Source organism: Bos javanicus, chromosome 7, assembly GCF_032452875.1.
Source record: "Bos javanicus breed banteng chromosome 7, ARS-OSU_banteng_1.0, whole genome shotgun sequence".
Lineage (NCBI taxonomy): Eukaryota > Metazoa > Chordata > Mammalia > Artiodactyla > Bovidae > Bos > Bos javanicus.
Window position 1 is genome coordinate 2,989,893 of NC_083874.1, and position 20,586 is coordinate 3,010,478.

General features: G+C 60.4%; 2 protein-coding genes across 9 annotated transcripts; both read right to left on the minus strand.

The window, feature by feature from the left end:
* Positions 1 to 220: 220 nt before the first annotated feature.
* Positions 221 to 10,350, minus strand: GJC2 (gap junction protein gamma 2). Of its 3 annotated transcripts, none has more exons than XM_061421375.1 (2): positions 9,565 to 10,350; positions 221 to 2,498 (listed from the first exon to the last, which is right to left on the minus strand). In XM_061421375.1, exon 2 carries the CDS (start codon positions 2,478 to 2,480, stop codon positions 1,191 to 1,193), a length of 1,290 nt encoding a protein of 429 aa, XP_061277359.1. In that variant the 5' UTR covers positions 2,481 to 2,498; positions 9,565 to 10,350; the 3' UTR covers positions 221 to 1,190. The 3 variants fall into 3 exon arrangements, with proteins under 3 accessions (XP_061277359.1, XP_061277358.1, XP_061277360.1); XM_061421374.1 differs by having other exon boundaries at positions 221 to 2,524; XM_061421376.1 differs by lacking the exon at positions 9,565 to 10,350 and adding an exon at positions 3,660 to 9,558 and having other exon boundaries at positions 221 to 2,524.
* An 89-nt stretch (positions 10,351 to 10,439) lies between these two features.
* Positions 10,440 to 20,579, minus strand: GUK1 (guanylate kinase 1). 6 transcript variants are annotated; one of them, XM_061421383.1, is made up of 8 exons: positions 20,451 to 20,579; positions 13,370 to 13,483; positions 13,086 to 13,127; positions 12,885 to 12,981; positions 11,503 to 11,641; positions 11,347 to 11,431; positions 11,079 to 11,164; positions 10,634 to 10,946 (listed from the first exon to the last, which is right to left on the minus strand). In XM_061421383.1, the coding sequence occupies exons 1-8, from the start codon at positions 20,509 to 20,511 to the stop codon at positions 10,911 to 10,913; spliced, it is 660 nt and encodes a 219-aa protein (XP_061277367.1). In that variant the 5' UTR covers positions 20,512 to 20,579; the 3' UTR covers positions 10,634 to 10,910. The 6 variants fall into 6 exon arrangements, with proteins under 6 accessions (XP_061277366.1, XP_061277364.1, XP_061277363.1 ...); XM_061421385.1 differs by lacking the exon at positions 11,079 to 11,164 and adding an exon at positions 11,781 to 11,877 and having other exon boundaries at positions 10,858 to 10,946; positions 20,451 to 20,558; XM_061421384.1 differs by lacking the exon at positions 10,634 to 10,946 and adding an exon at positions 11,781 to 11,877 and having other exon boundaries at positions 11,078 to 11,164; positions 20,451 to 20,558.
* Positions 20,580 to 20,586: the final 7 nt, after the last annotated feature.

The following is a 20,586-nucleotide window of genomic DNA, read 5'->3' on the forward strand; positions in this document are numbered from 1 at the left end:
GGTACCCGAGTGTTCCAGGGGGCTACAGGGGCTCAGCCTGGGCCTTGCTCCCTGGATGGCCCCTGAAGAGTGGCTTCCTCTCCCAGTCATCCTAGAGTTGAGCCGTGTGTCCCCAGAGGCCAGTGGTGGACACGCACACACAGGCATGTGTGTGTACTCAGACTCGTGCTCACACCATACCCCACATGCATACAAGCACACACACACATGCACACGAGGCTGTAAACAAAAGTTAGTTTTATTTCACTCCCTTTGTTTGGAGGCTGTGTCTGAGTTGGAGAGGGGGCTGGAGGGAAGAGGCTGTGGCAGGAGCTTCAGAGTTCCTTCCCTCAGCGTGGCCAAAGTCATAGCCCCTGACCACCACCCTGTTGGTCTGAGTGGCAAGGGAGGCCAGTGTCTTTTCAGAGTTTCAAGTATGTGCCCAAGGAAGGGGCCACGCCAGGCCAGCACAGAGCTGGAGAGGGCATGATCCCACCCACCCTAGCCCACGCAAGGCCTTAGCCCCAGACCTGTCTGGGTGGAAACAGGAAGCAGGGCGCAGTCCCAGCCGCACTCGAGGCAGCTCACGCTTGGGACCTGGTGGGGGTGAGGCATGAAGTGGTGCCGCCCAGCACTGGGTGCAGCCCCCACCACTGTGCTCACTGTTTTTCCTTCTACACCAGAAGACCTGGCATTGCCTCTAGCTTTGCAAGAACCAGAACATGGACTAGAAGAGTGAGGGTGCTAGGAAAGGAGTGGGGATAAGCACAAAACCCCTCAACACCCAGGCCAGGCACCCCTGGGCAGTCACACACGGGCTTCTTCAGGGAAGCAGGGCAGGATGGGTAGAACTCCTGCCTGGAGGACCCCCTTGTCCTGAGGGGGCCAGCTGGGTGGCTCTGGGAGGGGGGCAGTGCCCCAGCCACAGCCCTATCTCCCATCAGGGCTTATGGGTCAGAAGTGGGGACCCTTCTTGGTTCCCAGGCTGCCCACCCTACCCTGGAGGAAGACAGGGCTCAGGCAGGGAGGGGTGGTGATGCAGAGAAGGTTGGTGCCCTGTACCCCCTCCGGAGGGGGTGAGCAGCCAGCTGAGGAAGAGGGGGCAGGTTGTGCTCTGCGCCTTAGGTGGTGTCCAGCCCCTAGACTTCCCCCAGAGCCCCCTGCCTCCGCCCTGGGGAGGAGGGAAGATGCAGAGCAGCCGAGGCGAGGCCTCAGATCCACACGGTGGTCTTACCCTCCCTGCTGCTGCTCCCGCTGCCCTTCTCTGAGCCCATCCTGGGTTTGATCCCCTGCCGACCCTGGCCCCCCACAGTGCCCCCTGATGTGGCACTGCCCGACCCCGACGCAGGGGCACCAGGCTTTGGGGGGCCCCTGGCATTCGCTGGGAGGCCCGGGCCGGGTGGACTGTCGAGGTCCCCAAGTGCCCGCCGGTCCTGCAGCGCCTGCAGGGCCAGGCTGGCCAGTTCCTGGTCCTGGGCGCGTGCACGCTCAGCTGTGCGAACCACCAGGCTATAATCAGGCGGGCAGGCCAGGCCTGAAGGCGCAGCGGGCAGAGCGCAGGGAGGCGGCCGCGGCATGGGGCCGGGGGAGGTGGGCAGTGGGCGTCGGCCGCGCACGGCGTCTTGCGCGTTGCCGAGGCCCAGGTGCGCCATCTCACAGAGGTTGAGCAGCAGACAGAGGCAGCTGACCACGTACATGACCAGCAGGAAGACCGTCTTCTCGGTGGGCCGTGACACGAAGCAGTCAACCACGTGGGGACAGGGCTGGCGGCTACACGCGAAGAAGGGCCGCACCTCGAAACCATACAGAAGGTACTGGCCCACCAGGAAGGCCACCTCGAAGGCGGCCCGCGCCACCAGCTGGGCGACGTACACGCGCATCAGGCCCTCGCGCTGGATGCGCCGCCGCCCGTCATGCTGCCCTGCAGGACCCGGGACCCCAGCCACCTTTGTGTCCCCTCCTGCGCCCTTAGCCGCCCCCGTGTCCTCAGCCTCTTCATCTTCACCCAGGCCCTCGGCCACTCCCGGGTCTTCGTCCTCTTCACCCAGGCCCAGCATGGGTTCCTCCTCGCCCAGGTCGGCGGGCTCGGGCCAGCCCGGGTGGGGCGGTGGGGGCAATGGCAGGGGTGCGCGGGGCGCGCGTCGGCTGGAGCGGCGGCGAGAGGCGCGACGGCGCTCATCCTGGGAGGCGCGGGCCAGGCGGTGCACAGCGTAGCCCAGGTACATGACAGAGGGCGTGGAGATGACCACAATCTGGAAGACCCAGAAGCGCACGTGGGACAGGGGTGCGAAGGCGTCGTAGCAGACGTTGTCACAGCCTGGCTGCCGCGTGTTGCACGTGAACTTGGTCTGCTCATCGGAGTAGATGGACTCGCCGCCCACGGCGGTGAGCACGATGCGGAAGACCACCAGCACCGTGAGCCACACCTTGCCCACGAACGTGGAGTGGTTGTGGATCTCTTCCAGCAGCCGCGTCAGGAAACTCCAGCTCATGTTGGTCATAGGGGCAGGGGATACGACCTGCAGGTCACCAGCAGGAGCTCAACCTTGGGCAAGGACAATGGGGGCAAGGGCTGATGGGGTGGGGTGGGGGGGATGGACAGTGGCACCAGAGCCCCTCCAGGGGTACCACTCTCACCCCAAGTCCTGACCCTGCCTTAGGATGGATACAGGGAGAGGCTGGGGCCTCTGCAGCCAGAGGACAGAGTCTACAAGGACAGACGCTGGGCCACCTTGCTGAGCACATGCCCTGGCTGCCCCAAGACCTGGCCCCAGGTCTCTGTGGCCTGGAACAAGGCCAGTCCCTCCCACCTTCCCCTACCCTGCAGCAAAGCAGGGCCCTGGGCAAGACATGCTCGTCCCCCAGCCTGTGGGGACCCCACCCCAGGCCCTGAGAGCAATAGGGAGTCCATCAGGTGAGCTGCCTCTATAGGGGCAACCAGAAAGCAGAGCAGCCTCCGCTCAGATGCCTGCTCCCACCTTGCAGCACCCCGGTTTCTGGAGTCGTTTCCAGCGTGCCAGGGGCCCACCTGAGCCCTGTCTGCCTGGCCTTCACTCTGCAGCCACTCCAGTCCCCATCAGCCCACAGTTCCCCAGGCCCCGAGTCCCAGTGGGCCTCCCTCAGCCTCCAGTGCCCTACTGCTTCCCCATCACACCCTGATCCCATCCACCTCCAGACCCAGTGGCTCTGTCAGCCTCCAGCCCCCTCAGTTCCAGATCTCCCAACAGCACCCCCTCCCAGCTCCCTCCACATCCTAAAGAGGATGTTCACTCGGGATCATGGCCATGCTCCCCCACCCCCACCGGTTCAGCTGTGCCAGGGACTGGTGCCCACCCTCCAGGCTGCGACTCCCTCCTATGGCAGCACTCCCATGTCCTCTGCACAGCCCGGCTGAGGGCGGAGGTAAGCCCAGGTGTCTGTTCAAGGTGGCGCCATGTGCGGCAAGGCCCTCAAACAGCATGAAGCACACGCACAACTACACTCGGGCACCTGAGACACTCAGACAGCCCTGTGGCCACTGGCCAGGCCCTGGACCAGTGCTCCTCTTAGATCAGCTACCTCTGAGGGGGACTGTGCCTAGAAGGGGCTCAGTGGGCAGGAGCGCGCACTCTGGTAGCCCTGTGCCTCTGGGAGGGGGCTGAAGCCTCCTAACACCCACCCTCCTTCCTTCACACCAGTACCTGCTCCTGTGCAGTTTGGGGGCTGAAGACCCCGATGCTTTTGGTCCCCTCTTTCTCGAACAGGCCTGGGAAGCAGTGTGGGCAGGTGTGGAATGGAACAGCAGGGGCATTCAGGGCTCCCGGCCCTCTTTATTGAGCTGGGTCCTCTCCCGGAGCAAGGGGTGGGGGCAGGAAGAGGGGGCAGCCGGGATTCCTGGGGAAGTGACCCTATTTCCTTACATCTGTGTGCAACGCCCCTCTCAGAGCCACACACATGCAAACACTCACAAGTATACAAGTGCACACATATGTATACACACAGTCATATGTGCAATGCACTTGTGTGCAGGCACACATTCACAGGTACACAGATTGGCACATGCCCAGCCCTCCAGGCCATGTGTGATATACCTGTGCCTCAAGAAGGAATGTGCCTCATGAAGGTCGTGGTGAACTCAGCTGGACGTTCTGCCTCAGCTTGAACCTCAGCCCTCTTTCAGGACCTGAACCCATCCCTGACCTCGACAGTCCCACATCACGGGAGGCTGGGGCCCACAGCCCCACTGTGCAGGAACCCAGAAAAGGGATGACAGAGCAGTCCCGACTTTTCTCCTCTCCAAGATGGATGCCAGTGGAGAAACAGGAGGGAAGGTGATGGTGCCAGGACAATCCCGACCCTCAGTGTGTGGTATTTAACAACTGGCTCTTGGTGGGAGAGCCGTGGTGTAGTGTTCACCGACTTCTGTGGTGTGAATGTACCACAAGGCCCATGAGTAATGCCAGGAGACACCTACCGGGTGGCGGGGGGATTGTTCTTGAGACCAGCTCTAGCATGGCACTGGGTGACCGTGCCCTGGGGTGTGAAGGATGGCACTTTGCCCTGGGGGGCTGACCCAGGTGCAGTTAGAGCCTCCCCAGAGACGAGTCATGTGGAGAAAAGAGGGTGCAAGCCTTGTGGGAGGAAACCTCCCACCTTCCCCCAGTGCCAGTGGGGAAGCTCAGGCAAGCTCTGGGTGTGTGGCGGAGGTTCTGGCTCTTTAGATCCAGGGGCCCATGCCTGTGTGCATGTGTGTGCAGGGCCTGTGTCACACACGCAGTCACAGCAGGATGGATCTTTCTGTGATCAGGGGGCTGATGCTGACCAGCTCTGGGCACCATCTTAAGTGCCATGCACTGGGGGTCCCCCGAATCTAGACTTCTAGTGCCAGCTGCCACCTCCACATAGGCAGATGGATGCCAGTAGGCACAACAAATCCCAGAAGACCAGACCCCAAAATTTCCCTCCAAATTGGCTTCCGTCCCACGTGGGCTTATATTGGACAGCTCTCTGCCCTGCACTCCATCTGCTTCATCAGGAGAGACGCCCTGCAGCCCCTTGGGCCTACCTCGCCTCCGCTTGGCACCTTCAGGAGCCCATCGACCTGTGCTCCTGCGACTCCTCCCGACTTTGGAGGAAAATGCCAAGCGACCTGGCCCCAGGGCACCAGCAACCCCCTTTCGCTCCCCACAACGCGGAAGCCCCGCTCTCCCCAGGGTTCTGATAGTACCCATCCTGTCCGTGCCCACGCCCCGCCCACAGCCCCGCCCCTCATCCAGTCCCTCCACCCGACTTCCTGCGAGGCCAGCCCAGTACCCTGCCGGGCGCTCTGTGCTCCTGCGCACTTGGACTGAACCCCGGGCGAATGGGGAGCAGGCATGGCTTCTCACTGTGTGGGGGTTACAGACAAGTGACAGGAGAGGGCTGGAATGTTCCATATGATCATGGCTTAGCATTGGCTATGTGGGTCTGAACTCACCTTCAGCTCAGTATGGACAAGAAGAGGCACTTGCATATACACCATGCCTGTCAAGCCTACATGGAAAAACACCCCACAGCGCTGAACACACCTTGGTCCCACTCTCCAATAAAGGAAACTGGGCTAGTGAAGAAACAGCTGGTTGCAGGGCAGCAGCAGGAAACGAGCCTGAAGCATCTCTTGGTGTCAGAGGAAGGAAGTGCTAACACACACACACACACACACACACACACACACATGGAGGCGAGTCAAAGGGACACAACATGGGAGCTGAGGGAAGTAGATCCCAGTGTCTGAAACCAGATCAATTAGGCCAATAAAGTAAAGTACTATTATCGATTGGTTTACAGATTATAGCCCAAGGTAAAAAATATGAGTCCCCACTGATACAAACGATACAATAACTAACTAAATGGGGGAGAAGGGAACTCTAAATATTCATGCTGCCTCTGTGACCTCCAGGAGGGTGTTCCTCCAGAGAGCACAGCTCGGAGGAAAGGAGGGTGCCTGACAGACAGCAGGCTGTGACAGACATCCCCGCCCAAAGTGAGAAGCCGCATTGAGAGCACAGAGCCTGCTGCCCCTGAGGCCTTCTTCCCAAACCCTCGCCAGAGGCAATCATGAGATATATTGAAACAAGTTCCAGGAGGGGCTTTATAAACTACCTGACCTTCAAAATCCCAAGGGCACCAGAAACTAAGGAAGTCTGAGGAAGTCCCCCACAAGAGGGGTCAAGGAGCCATGAGGACAGTCACTGCTCAGGGGCCCTCAGGAGAGCAAAGTACACGGGTAGAAAGGGAGGCACCTTTGGTTAATGGCAACGATTCAATATTGGTGCACCGATTGTGACAAGCATGCCACAGGGGAACTGGGCTCGGGGGCAAATGAGAAGTCTCCCTGGCCTCTTCATAGTTTCTCTGTAAACCACAGGTGTTGTGAAATAAGAAACCTTATTTAAAGTGGCTTCCTATCCCTCACGACAAGCTCCTTCTCCCTATATTTTCCCATCTGGAACACATTTCTGTGTGTCTGGAGGCTTCACATACACAGCGGGGACTTTCACTAGTGACCAGTCCTGGGGCTGTGGGGTACAAGGACCCCAACACAGAGCTGGAGAAGTGGGAGGCACAGGCCAGGCCCACAGATGTCTGGTGCTAACGGGAGGAGGCAGCCAGTGGGGGCTTGGCCCTGGCTGGGCCAGCAGGAGAGGAAGGTGTATGAGGGGGTGCTGGCCCCTCAGGGAACAAGTTCTTGGCATTTGTTGGGCCCTCTGGCATCTGTTCAAAGGGAATCCCCCCCAGAGCTACATGTTACAGCAAGTGTGGGTAGCGGCCACTCAGTGGGACACAGGACAGAGGGCCAGGTGTACCTGGGGTCAAGGCCTGGGAAGGGGCAGGCCTGGGAGTGCTCAGCGGAGGGTGGAGCTGGGGAGGGAGGGGGGACTGGCCAGTGAGCAGGGCACACGCTGGGGCTCCCGGTGAAGGGAGCTGGCATCACCTTCACCCAGAGCTGCCCGAGGAGGCACCCTATTGGGAGGAGGGTGGGAGGCGCACACTCTGGGCTCCAGGGGCATCAGGATGACCTGTGCTGGGGTGAGCTGGGCCCTCTAGCCCTGGTTCTGGCACCAGCAGAGTGGCTTCTGCAGAGGTGGGCAGCTGGGCACTCTCCCCTTCAAGCTCCTTCCACCCCTGGATATGAATGAAGGCCCTGAGGGGCTGGTCAGAGACTGGGACCCAGAGGTGCCCAGGGCCGCCTCCTGCAGTACAGTGAGGCCCGGCCTGCCCAGCCCCTTCCTTCCCACCCCAGCCTAGCTTCCTCCACGTGCCCCCTCGTGCTGTGGGCGGGCTTCCTCTGCCTGCAGTGGGGCTGCTGGCCTGCTCCCCACTCCAGAGTGCTCGGCTCACCAAGAGGACTGGTGGAACGCTTCCCTGGGAATCGCAGCACCTCAGGTAGCCTCTTCCCCTTCCTGAGGACTCCTGGGTGCAGCGGACACTGGGTGGTCCCTCCTTGACATATGAGCACCTTCAAGGAGCCCAAGGTGGACTCAACCCCAGGAGACTGCGGTCTTTATAAAGGACCAGGGCCTGTTCCGGAAACCCCACCTCTACGGGCCTCCAAGGCTAGGGTCTCCCTCCTGCTGCGTGCCCACCCACCCACCCAAGTACCCTGTCAGGGACAGTTCTGAGTGAGGCTGCAGCACCGCCCACTGCTCAGGCCCAAACACTGCATGCCCAGAGGAATTTCTCCCAGCCTCCACTGGCGCCAAGCCCCCAAGACTGCTCTCCCCACAGCAGGGCCCTAGATGCTCAGATCTCCCCTTGTCAGCTTTGAGATGCTTCTGTGGGTGGTCCTCCACATTCCTGCCCACTCCGGGCCCCTGCCCTAGACGCCTGTCATGTCCTACCTGGACCCCCGGCCAGTGAGAGGTGTGTACCTCCCCCACCTCAGGTGCCCAGAACCCAGGCCTGGGGCTCCTCTACCTTCACCTGCCCCCAGCAACTCCAGGGAACACCACAGCCTCCCACACCATGTAGACACCGGTTAGTGACCAGGTTCCCCTCCCAGCCGCCTACCCATTTCCCTTCCTGCAGGCACCCCAAGGTGGGTCCCAGGAAGCCCAGGGCTCTCCGAACAAAACCCATATCCTCATGGGTCCTGAGGGATGATTACCTGACCTGCTCCTGCCCAGCCCAGAGCTGACCAGCTCTGTAGTCCCTCCTCTCACACATGGATACACACTTACACAAGCATCTGCACACCCATCCTTCATCCTCACTTTCACACACACACACGCATGCACGCCGCCTTCTGCCTTGTACCCCCCTCCCCCCGACCCCCAGAAGTGGCTTTCCTCTGGGAAGTGAGGCTTCCCCACTACATGCTCGGAAGCAATGGAGCTCTGCCACAGCACTGGGTCTGCTGAGGAACCAGGGCCGCCTGTTCCATTCTAGCCTGAACCTGGGAAGTGAGGGGCTTCCTGCAGGGTGGAGGGTGTGGTGGGGCCAAGCCTGGGGAGTGAGTCACAGTGGAGCGGCCGGGATTGCTCCTGCCTCAGGGGAGCCCAGGCCGCAGAATGCTGGGCTCTGGCAGAGGAAGGTGTCAAGAGGAACAAGGGCGGGAGGCTGAAGCAGGACCCCTGCCTGAGCTCAGGGCCCTCAAGGACCTCCCCAGTCACCACTGGCCAAGAGCAGGATGCTTCGCCCCTCAGACCCCATGGGGTGCCCCACTGTCCACCCCTCCTAGCCGTCTACCCTGGAGCTGCCTCAGAATGCCACAGTAAAGCCAGTGCACCCCGCACTCTGCCATCTTTCTCGGTCTGTGGCAGTCACTTTCCCTGCCCTGCCCTAGTGCCTGCTCCCCCGAAGGCCGAGCGTACCACAGGACCGGCTGTGTGCCTCAGCCATGCTACGCCTTGTCAGGACGCCTGCCCAGTCCCACTCCCCAGTCCTGCCCAGCCACCCTGCACACACCCCGACCCAGACGACTCACTCACATCTGTGGCGCAGCAGGGCCTGCTCCTGGAGGACAGGAGTCTGCTCTGCTCTCTGCTCACCTCCAGGAACCAGATCTGAGGAGGCAGGCCTTAGCAGGTGCCCACAAGTGGGGGTTTAGGAAGATGCCCACGGCTACATAAAGGCCAGTCCAGGAGCAAGGTGGACAGCAGGCAGGTGTGCCAACCAGTCTGTCTGTCCATGTGGAGGAGGTGGGGCTCTCCAGCCTCCACCCAGGACTGAAGAGCCCAAGGCCCCAGCCTCTGGACACACCGCAGCTGCCGAGCTGGCGGGGGCTGGCCAGCCCCACACAACCTGAGGGGTCCCAGCTGCTGGGGCTCTCCCCTTCCCTCCTTCCTCATCAGCTAGCCTAGCAGCCTCCAGGGGGTGGGGGCAGACTGCCTCTACCTCCTCCTGCCCTCGAGTTGCACTGCACGCATCTGGCTCCTTTGAGGGCAGGGGACCTGAGATGGACAGACCCCCAGAATGGAGGGCCGGTCAGGTCCAGAACCTGTCATCTCTTGGTGTTGGCTGTTTCCAGAGTCGTGCCTAGGCCCCTGGGACTGCGGACCCAGAGTGAAGAATGTGCCGCTCAGCCCTAAATGGCACCCCACCCATGGTCTCCTGGTGACATCCTACCTTTTCCAGGCCAGGAAACAAGTCCTTCTGAGCCTTTCCACCTGCTGGCCAGCTGGACACAGCCCTCCTGAGTGTGCACCCAGCTAAGTCCAGGGCCCGACCCAGGGCCACCTCTCACCGCCAAGCACAATGTGGGGGGAGGGCCTTCAAGGGCTCCATTGTTCCCCCCGTGGCCCCGGGTCTGAATCCCTGATTGTCCCTGGGGCTGGACGGGTCCCAGAGCGGGAAGCAGCCTCTCCCAGCTACACAGCAGGTCAGGAGGCAGCCCAGCCCCGTCTCGCTGGCCCTCAGGGTGGAGGCTCTGTAGCACCCCTCTGCCTGCCATCCAGCTTTCAGGCCCAGCTCTCACCTGCCCTCACTGTCTATCCGGGCTCTGGGATGAAGCCCAGGCTTTCTGTTCCTGCGCGGGCTCCCTGCCTCCTCCCAGCCTGCATCTACCATCTGTCTGGGTTCCACGGCAGAACATGGCCTGGGCGTGGACCAGGGCCCAGGCGAGTGCCCCCTGTGTCTAGTACTGATACAGCTCAGCTGCCCTGACTTGAGCTGGGTGGCTTCTGAAGGCATCTTCTGAGACTCCAGAGCCTGGAACCCCAACAGAGGCCCCCAGACATCCTCCCCGGGCGGGCCTCTCCAGGGCCAGCCAGATCCCCAGGGGGGCTGTGCACAAGGCCCCAGAGGCAGGCGTCTCCTCCCTGCCCCAGGGCAGGCTCCGTCCCTCTCCAGGTCTGCAGTGTCCCTCTGCCACTCTCAGCCCAGGTCAGGGACCGGGAGGAGGAGTGGTTTGAGAAGGATGACCCCCAGGACCTTCTGACCCCAGCCTCGACGGCTACTCAGATACAGTGGGAGATGAGGTCCTGCACCCACCTGGGGGGGAGTCCTGGGCAAGGAGTGTGCGGCAGCTCAGGAGCAGCCTCTCTGGGGGCCAGCAGCCCAGAGCAACAGGTGTAAGGCGGCTGCTGCCCTCTGGGGGTGGCCAGTCAGAGCAGGGCTGTCCAGAGTGGGGACGGGGTGGCTCTGGAATGGTGTACTGTGGACCCCCCCACCCAGGGCCATGATCCAAGGGCTCAAGGACACTCTAACCCAGCAGTTCTTTATTTGGATGTTGGCCTGGCTTCCACAGGTAAGGGGTTGACAGGGCATGGTGCGGAGGAAGCCTAGAAATGGACGTGGGGCATGGGGGTAAGAGACAAGGTCCTCCAAGCACGGAGGGGGTGAGGGAAGATGGGCAGCGCCCTGTCTCTGGGTCCCAGCTGAGGTGAGCAGAGTCACTGCCAGGAGACTCTGGCCCACTGACGTGGGCGCCAGGCCCTGGGCCCCACCTGAGAGGACACAGCTGGCGGGCCTCCTCAGGACTGACCAGTGCCTTGGGCCTTCTTTATTTCCTGCCAGAGAGAAAGAGAGGCTGAGGAAAGGAAGGTCTCGCCCAGGGCCTGGGGCCACCACATCGCCTGTCCCAGCCTGCTTTACCCGTTTGCCACACAGATGTCTGAGGCCCCACCTCCACCCCAGCCCACCTCGGAGAGCGCCTCCTTCAGGGCCCAGTAGGCCTTGTCCAGACTGTCGTTGACGATGATCAGGTCAAACAGGCCGGGCTCCTTGCCTGAGGGTGGGGGCAGGGTCAGTGGAAGCTCTGGGAACGGAGCGGGGGTCTGGGGACCCTTCACAGGGACCACAGGGCTGGGTGACAGCTCCAGCCCTCCTGCGCCCCTTGGTGGGGGGACTGGTCTCCTGCGGGGTGTGGGGGGGTCTAGGGGAGGCCGCGTGCTGGGCGCCCTCACTCACTGCTCTCCATGTCAGCCCGGGCAGCCGCCAGACGCTTGGCCAGGCTCTCCTCCGTCTCTGTGTTCCGCTGTCGCAGCCGCTGCTCCTGAGACAGAGCACGAGGTCAGAAGGTCCGAGCACGCGGGGCTGCCCCCCACGCCCCGCCTCGGCCCCCACCAGGACATCCAGTGAGGGCGGCTGCACGAAGATGTAGATGGGCCGCAGGTCGGTCTTCTTGATGTTGCGCACGCCCTGCAGGTCCACGTCCAGCACGCAGATGCGGTTCATGGCCTGCACGGCCCGCACGGCGGCCTTGCTGGGGAGTGAGGGGAGGGGAGCCGCTCAGCCGTGGGCGCCCCAGTCCTAGCAGCCCCCGCGGCTTCAGAGAGCCTCAGTGGGACCTCATCCCCCATCCCCCGCTCTGGGTCTGTCTGGGGGTGCCCACAAGGGCCTACTCTAACTGGCATCTGCTCCTTCATTCTGGAAGCACTCCGAGCAACGCTTGCACGAGGGGGCCCTCTGCCGGTCCAGGGGTGGTGGTAGGGAGTGTGTCTGTTAGGGAGTAGCAACCTTCAGACCCCGGCCCAGAGCCTCTCCCTCTCCTGGCACCTCCCCCCAGGCCCCACACCACGCCATCACCTCAACCAGTCCCACCCGCCCATCACGCCTCCAGAAGTGTCTGTACTACCTTCTGGCTCACGTCCCCAGGCTGGTGATGGCAACCCCCTCCCATGTCCTGCCTGCGGGGGCCCTGCATGGGGAGGGATGCTCTGGCCCCCACTGCACAACAGGACACACCCCTGGGCTTTCTCACCTCCTGGCCGCCCTTTACAGGCCCTGGCCCCTCACCCAGGGGTCACCAAGTACTATGTGCTCCTCACCCGCTGGGGGGAGCGCCCCTCAGTGGGTCCTGTGTGTCTCAACAGTGGCCAAATGACCCCCCTCAGTGCCCCACTGCTCTGCCCATCTGCACCTGGGGCAGAGGACGATGGGTCCTGGCGGTGCCCGCCTCCCCCAGCCAGGCAGCTCAGGGACCGGCTGTGCACAGAGGCAGGCCTGGGCCTGCCTGCCTGAGTCAGGACACTACTCCTGGGCCTTGTGAGTCAGATGGGAGGAGCCAGCAGAGACCCTGCTCTGGTTGGTTGGTAGCGTGGGAGGGGGTGCAGCTGCTGTTTTGCCAGGGACCCTTCCCAGGCTACCCTACTGACTGGAGGGGAAGGGCCACATGAAACCTGCAGACCCCTAAGACACAGGTCCCCTGAGTCCTCCCTGCACGCCGGCTCCTCGTCTGGCCCACTTCTCACAGCAGCCTGGCCAGGAGACACAAGTGGGGCTGGGCCCGGAGTGGGTAGCCCGGAGATTTCTGACTCAAGCTCCATCATGACCTCTAGGGGGCTGAGTCCTTGGCCTCAAGTGCCCAGACAGCCGGCAGAGAGAAACCCCAACCTGGGGCCCAGCCAAGGGGAGACCCCCAGGGCCTACAGACACCCCCTGCCTGGGTCACCCACTCCTGGTCCCTGGGGGAATGAGAGGAAGGGAAGGCCCAAAGCACCGCCCACCTGGTCCCATACAAGTTCCCTGAGAACTCGGCGTGCTCGATGAAGTCTCCAGCAGCAATGTCGCGCTGCATCACCTCCCTGGTCACAAAGTAGTAATCTGCAAGGAGAAGGTGCAGACGGGAGACAGGCTCAGGCGCCCCTGACGAGCGTTGGGCTGCTAGCGTCTTGTGCCGGAGCACAGGGCCATCTGGCCAAGCTCACCTTTGCCGTTCTCCTCTCCTGGCCTCGGGTCCCTTGTCGTGTCTAGGAATAAGTAACAGCGATGGCCTTGGGACACCTGGAACCTCAAGTATCCCATCCCCAGGGCCTGCCCCGTGGCCTGCCGCCCATCCAGAGGTGTGGGAAGGGAGGCTACAGACTGGGGTCGGCAGTGTGGGGGCTTCCGCCCCAGTGTGTGGCAGTGGGCGTGGTGCATCAGGGCATGTTAGCAAGGGTCTTTGTCCCCAGTCTCTTCTGGACCCTCCCCCACCTCCCCGGGGCCTCACGGGACACGCTGAAGCCAAAGATGCTGCCATGTTCCTGCAGGAGTTTCTTCAGTAGGGTGCTCTTCCCAGCCCCTGAGGGTCCGCTCAGGACAACGGGCCTTGGTCCTGACATCCCTGTGGGGAGGCGGGGGGAGAGGCAAGTCTCAGCAGGGCCTTGCTCCCTGCTGCATGGAGGTGGACATGCTGCTGCGTATGGTGGTGGCTGCAGTGCCCAAGTGAACTCACCCCAGCAATGAGGCAGAGCCGAGGTACCACCACTCAGAGCCATGCCTAAACCCCGCCTATGCCTCCCTGTGGGTGGTGACATGTGCACCGACCACAAATGTGTGGCCTCCCCAGCTGTCCACTACTACCCTACGTCTCAAGGAGCCTGGACTTTGGCTCCTGGGAGGGGCACATCCAGGTCCCAATTCCTGTGTCTCCTGGCACCACACTTCGGAGGTGTCCTTGGTCAAGGTCAGTGGAACCCAAGGTCTGTTCTGGGAACTTCCATTGAAAAGTGAGGAGCTAATCCCACGGTCCCTGACTCCCCTCTGTGATACCTGGGTCTCATGAAGCCAGCAGGAGAGCAGGGCATCACCCTCCCAGCTCGTAACACAGGTGCCTGCCACAGGTGAGAACACCGAGGGCAGGAAGGGTGGGAGAGGTCTGGAGGGATCAGCTGAGCCTGCTCTATCCCCACTGGACCACCCTGCAGCCCTCATATAGGACCTACCTTCTGAGTAGCCTCTGTGCTCAGCTTGGGGCTGCACTGGCTGAGCTGAGACAGTGGTAATCCTTGCCTGCTCCCCACTGTCTGAGCACTAAATCCCTCCCAGTGCAGCCCGCACCACCTGCTCAACAGAGGGAGACGCTGCTCCTCACCCGAGAAGTGCACCTGCCTCCCGAGCCATGTGACAAGACGAGCTGAGGAAGGTTAGGTGCACTGGGAGCCTCAGAAGACAGGAATCAAGGCTGGCACTAAGCTAAGGGGCTAGCAGGCTATGCACTGCCCCAGAGGGAGGCAGAGCCCAGACGCGCGTGTGATGAGCTGGCCTGCCCCTGCAGTGCTCTGTGTGGAGGTCCCCAGGCAGCAGTGGTGGCCAGCAGTGAGGCCCGGGAGGAACAGGCCACTCTGCGTGGGCAGCTCTCCAGCAGGCCCCCTGGTGGGCACTGCTTTCCTAATCTGCAATGTAGGCCAACCTGGGTAATCTGGCTAAAGCATGGCTATTCTGGGACCATCAGGCTGTATGCAAACGCCCTGAAGAAGGACTCGGGAATCAGACATGACCACCTGCTGAAAGAGATAGAAGAAATGGATCCAGAGGAGCTCACCACCGCTCTGTCATTTCTGAGTGGCCAGTTCTTAGCTCCTTTGTCCCGTCCCAGTTTCCTACTAGAATAGTGAAAGTGAAGTTGCTTGGTCGTGTTCGACTCTGCAACCCCATGGACTGTAGCCCACCAGGCTCCTCCATCCGAGGGGTTTTCCAGGCAAGAATACTGGAGTGGGGTGCCATTTCCTTTTCCAGGCGATCTTCCTGACCTAGGGCTTGAACCCAGGTCTCCCGCACTGCAGGCAGCCTCTTTATCATCTGAGCCACCAGGGAAGCCAACAGTGCATTGTTGTAAGACAGCAAGTCCCACTGACTCACAGCTCCTTTCTGGGGTCCTGATTTTCCCCCCCAGACACAGCGCCACCATACAAATGCCCACACATTTGTGTGTCTGACTCCAAGCCCACTGCTGTTGCCTGCCCAGGAGAGCACAGCACCCTTGCTACCCTAAGGACTGGTGCAAGGGAAGGTCTCACTTCTGCCTCACACTGCCCTTCATAAAGTCCCTTCCTTTGCAGAACGAACATCCTGTGGGCAGCCCAGCCCAGCCTGTCCTGACTTTCTAGGTGCTGAGTGACCAGGGTGCTGGGTGAGTTATGGGGGAGGGATATCGGAGGGCAGAGGAGATACTGGGGGTCACTAGGTCCCTGAGCAAGGTTGCTGCTTCTAGAGGGGCCCTGGAAAGGGAGTATGGAGGCTGGGGTCTGTCACCCACTGGCTGGCCTCTGGATTGTGCCAAGTCACCACTGCACACATGTCCCTGCCAACCTCGCAAGCAGGGGCAGCTGTGGCTGTTCAGCATCCTAGGTCTTCCCAGGCCCCAGCCACAGGAATGTGAGTTTCCCCAGGGCAGGGGTAACACCAAAGTGGACACATGCCAGGTCTCACAAGAGGTGAACCAGAAAGCCTCCAGGGGCCTTGCTCACAGCAACAAACGCTCCACTTGGTGGGTGCACCTGGCACCTTCTGGACCCAACTTGGGGCATCCACCTCCAGGGAGCGGAGGACCCATCACACCTGCCTATGAAGATCCCCCTCAGGAACACTCTGCTCCTTTCCTCACGCCCAACTTGGGCAGGTCCCCCACCCTCACATCCCAGACCCACAACTACACACCTGCCAGCAACACCCAGGCTGTGCCTTACCTGCTCTGTGCTCCAGGCTAGCACAGGCACCCTAACACACTCCCCTGGCAGTTCCTGCTCTGCTTCCCATGCATGCGGCCATGGCTAGATGTTGTGGTCACAAGCTCTAACATCTGAACACTGGAAAACTACACAGAGAAGACACGTCTTCAATCAGGACCAATTACTACACATGCAAGTCCCAGCGCCTGAAACCCTCACGGGCCATGTTGTGCAAAAGTCTTACTCATCGTCTAGCCTCGAAACCCTGGCTTCCATCTGGCTTTATGTCCCATGTCGGAACTCTGGGGGCAGGGACACAGCCCCTGCATCCCGCTGAGACCTCCCACCCCCAGCCCAACCACCACGGGCAGTGACCAGCAGGCACGTACGCGCACCCAGGGGACTGGCTGATGGCTGCGACACTCACTGCCTGCGTGGGTCCAAATCATCACTGCACCCTGCCGGCTCTGCCTCACAGGGTGTCCTCCCGAGTCCCCACCTGCCCCTCAAGCCCAGGCCCCAGGCCTCTTCAGAGCTGTCATTCATTCAACCTTCTTCAAAGGTTACACTGCTGGGCACAAGGGGAGAGGGAACCACCCAGCACCACTGCCTCGAGGTGGGTGGGATCTAGCCGGCCAAGCTCATCTGTGCATCTCTGTAGTCTTTCCTCTTGTGGGGTCCCTCCCTGAGGCTGTCTCCTTTCACCACAAAGGTTTGAACCACACAGACCCCGTCGGAGTGGCCGAGCCTGGCAGAAGGGACCTGGGGAGCTGCTGAGTGCTGGGCTCCACCCAGGGACCACGGTGACAAGAGTGTGCACGAAAGCCTCCTCCGACAGGGGCACCCTCAGTGTGGGACCGAGCTCAAGGCCTCTTGGTCCCAGTGACCAAGTGCCCCAGCCCCCGAGGCTGATTCTGGCCCCATCTCCTGATAGAACTGACTGGCAGTTAGGAATGTTCTGTCGCCCCTACTCCTTGACTATTTCACAATTCCAAACTCCAGCTTCCCGGCAAGATACTGGAAATTTTCACAAGGACACCAATAAGGATGAGGGAAGCAATTTCTGTAGGAATCGCTGGTGCAAGCCTGTGTGTTCTGGAATGCTCTCTTCACAAGGAGCTCCTCAGGCAGACCTGGGGGGTTTGCTCTCCCTTCTGCTTCTACCCGACTTCCCGTCCCGTCCCAAGGGCGGGGCATGGCCACCACTTTGTCCTCTCTGAGAGCCTAAGACAAGGCACAGCCCTCTGGGGACAGAGAAGGGAGAGTCACGCCCCATCAGCACTCTAGACCTGCGCTCATCTGGGTCAGGACGGCTGGCCACGCTCCATCCCCCAAACAGGCTGTGTGGGACGGAAGAACTTCTCTGGCTGTGGCCTCAGGCGCTCCACATGTGGGACGTGTCCTGGCCCAGTGACCTTCAGAAAACACTTCACCTTCAAGAACCTAATTTGAAGTGGGAGAGCCAGTGTTTCCTTTTTACTTCTTCTCACAGTAGGGTGGGACCATGCCTTGCATGGAGGAAGCTTGGCCCTCTCAGGGAAGAAGCAAGAAGCCACACCATGGCAAGAAGTGCACACACTGTGGAGGACTTAGGCCTGTCACAGCACTACACAGCTGCATCTGGGTCTCCTTCCATAGAGAAGAATCGAGATTCAGTCTCATGTGAGAGCCTCAGTTCTAGCCCTAAGGGAAGGTAGAGGGAGCGAGAACGGGGAAAGGGGTCCAGGACATACAAACCATGGAGCAGGAAGAAGCCCGACCCCTTCTGGGTGGAGAAGGTTCACTCTCACAGAAGGGGAAGAAAGGATCAGCCAGGCACCAGGGAGAATCAAGGCCCAGCACACACAGGATCAGAGAGGGACCTGGAGGAAACCACGGCTGGGCACACCAAGGGTCAGAGGAGGACCCGGGAGGAGAAGAGGCCTTGTGCCACTGCAGCCAGGCTCAGAGTCCGAGTGCAGGGCCGCTGCCACACCAGGGCCCCCAAGCCCACCTCTGTGCCCACCCTGTCCTCCTGGAGGACTGGGGCCACCTCCCTCCACCCCAACCACACCGTGACACCTTCCCTCCTGCTCTTCCTCAAATTCTCTGAGCATGTTTCTTGACTTATGCTAAACGCGATGCAAAAGATGGAAATGAACAGTTCAGGTCTTTAAAAAAAAAAAAAGTTTGGGTATGGCTGAAGAACAATGTACAATTTTAGAATTTCCAGAATCTACTTACTACTCAAAGAAACTTCTGATCTTCCCAGTTCCAGACAAAGGTTGGGTCAACGTGTTCTCAGAATCTAAAGGAGAGCCCAGGCAAACTACATCTGTCACAGGTGTGGCACCAACTCAGATTACAAGCTGGCCTGGTGTATGCAGGCAAGTGTGTGAAATCTTACAAGAGGACAGAGAGAGCGTTCATGTGGCAGGAAATTCAACTTGTTAATGATAAGACAGGAAGCCACACCCAGTCCACATTCCTCTTAGTGGTAAAGGTTTTCCTGGGTCCCTCACAAGTCATATGGGCTTTCCTGGTGGCTCAGACAATTAAGAATCTGCCTGCAATGCAGGAGACCCAAGTTGGATCCCTGGGTGGGGAAGATCCCTTGGAGGAGGAAATGACAACCCACTCCAGTATTCTTGCCTGAAGAATTCTATGAACAGAGGAGCCTGAACTACAGTCCATGGGGTCACAAAGAGTTGCACATGACTGAGCGACTAACACACTTCACAAGTCACGGTCTGGGAGGCGAATGACAGCAAAGCCCACATTTGGGCAGGCACACCACCAAGGGACACTCGCATGGGACTCATGCATGAGTGATAGCCATGAAAAGCACATCTTGGCTTCCTCCTCCTGTCCTGGTTGGCCCCATCTCATACTGGCCAACCATCACCTCAGATTTCACCTCCCTCACCCCTATGCTGCTGCTGCTGCTAAGTCACTTCAGTCGTGTCTGACTCTGTGCGACCCCAGAGACGGCAGCCCACCAGGCTCCCCTGTCCCTGGGATTCTCCAGGCAAGAACACTGCAGTGGGTTACCATTTCCTTCTCCAATGCATGAAAGTGAAAAGTGAAAGCGAAGTCGCTCAGTGTGTCTGACTCTTAGTGACCCCATAGACGGCAGCCCACCATGCTCCCCCGTCCCTGGGATTTTTCCAGGCAAGAACACTGGAGTGGGGTGCCATTGCCTTCTCCATCCACCCCTATGAAAGGCAGTCAAAACAAGCGAGGTGGCATACCTCACTGCTCCTCCTCAAACCAGCACCTGGGCAAAGGAAGCTTATTCCCCTCCACTGCTTCCAAAAGAATGTCTAAAAAAAGCAGATGAGCAGCTCCAGCAACCTAGACTTGTGGTGTCTTGTCCCCAGGGAAGCTGAACCCCAACTACCATGCCCCTGTCATGTCAGAAAGGCCTGCCACCAACAACCTGCTCCTGTATGGAATGCCCAACAGGGCTAGGTTGTGGGGCTGGCCAAGAAACTGCGGCAGTCCCAGGGGCCCTCCTGTCTGGGAGTCCGTGGAGCAGTCAGCTGTGCCCACCTAGGACCCTGCCCTGGGTTTGCAATCTGCGGTGGGAACCAAACATAGCGCCAGAGCTGGACTACCGGGAGGATTTCCCTTAAGCGCGGCGTAGACTACGTATTTCTGCAGGCCAGGTGAGCTAATCGGGACTTTGGTGACTCTGCTGTACCAGGGGCAACATAAGGGCCTTCAAAACCCTGATCTCCCAGGGTTTTGGGCTTTGTTCTGTGGCCCTCCTTGGAGAAGGGTGTCAAGCTGCTTTCCCTCTTTGCCCCTCTGCATCCTGCAGGGTCCACAAGGCGTCCAGCATGAAGTCCTCAGACTGCAGGGGTTTTACAAACTGTTTGGAGCTTCCAATGTCAGAATAATTTCCTCTTATATTTTGGGGACTGATACAGGGGAACCAGTTTTTTAATTGTCCAAGTAAAAGTGCTTCTGCACTGCTGCTGCTGCTGCTGCTGCTAAGTCGCTTCAGTCGTGTCCGACTCTCTGCGACCCCATAGACGGCAGCCCACCATGCTCCCCCGTCCCTGGGATTCTCTAGGCAAGGACACTGGAGTGGGTTGCCATTTCCTTCTCCAATGCATGAAAGTGAAAAGTGAAAGTGAAGTCTTTCAGTCGTGTCCGACTCTTAGCGACCCCATGGACTGCAGCCTACCAGGCTCCTCCGTCCATGGGATTTTCCAGGCAAGACTACTGGAGTGGGGTGCCATTGCCTTCTCCTCCAAGTAAAAATAATAACTACCAAAGGCAATTCTAACACAGAGCCACATTGGATAAAACTTCAAAGTGAAGGGAAGCCTCGCTGAATGTAACTCCATGCAGACTACCCTATTCTGGTCTCCCTCCGCTTTGCTTATCCTGAAACAGAGCTCTGGGAACCACGGAAGGACGCCGAGGGCAGTTTCGGTGGCTGGCGAAATGACAGAATTCACGAGCACAACCCCACGAGTCCCAGAAGGAGACCCACGACACCCGCGCTCAGCACGGGGTCCGGGCTCCTCGCACGCGAGTAGCAGCAGTCCCTGCCTCTCTGCCGCGGATTCAGACCGTGACACACGGGCCTGGATCCTCCTGTGGTCTGCGCGCGCCCAGAACTCCGTCCCGCTCTGAGGGGCCTCCACTCACCGTCCGAGAGGGCCCGGCCAAGGGCGGCCGCCGCCAGCCCGGCCAGCGGGCGCCGCAGCATGAAGGGCCGCCGTCGCCGCCGCCCGGGCGGACATACGTCACAGCGTCGCGCCGCGCCGGCCTCTCTCCGCCCCGC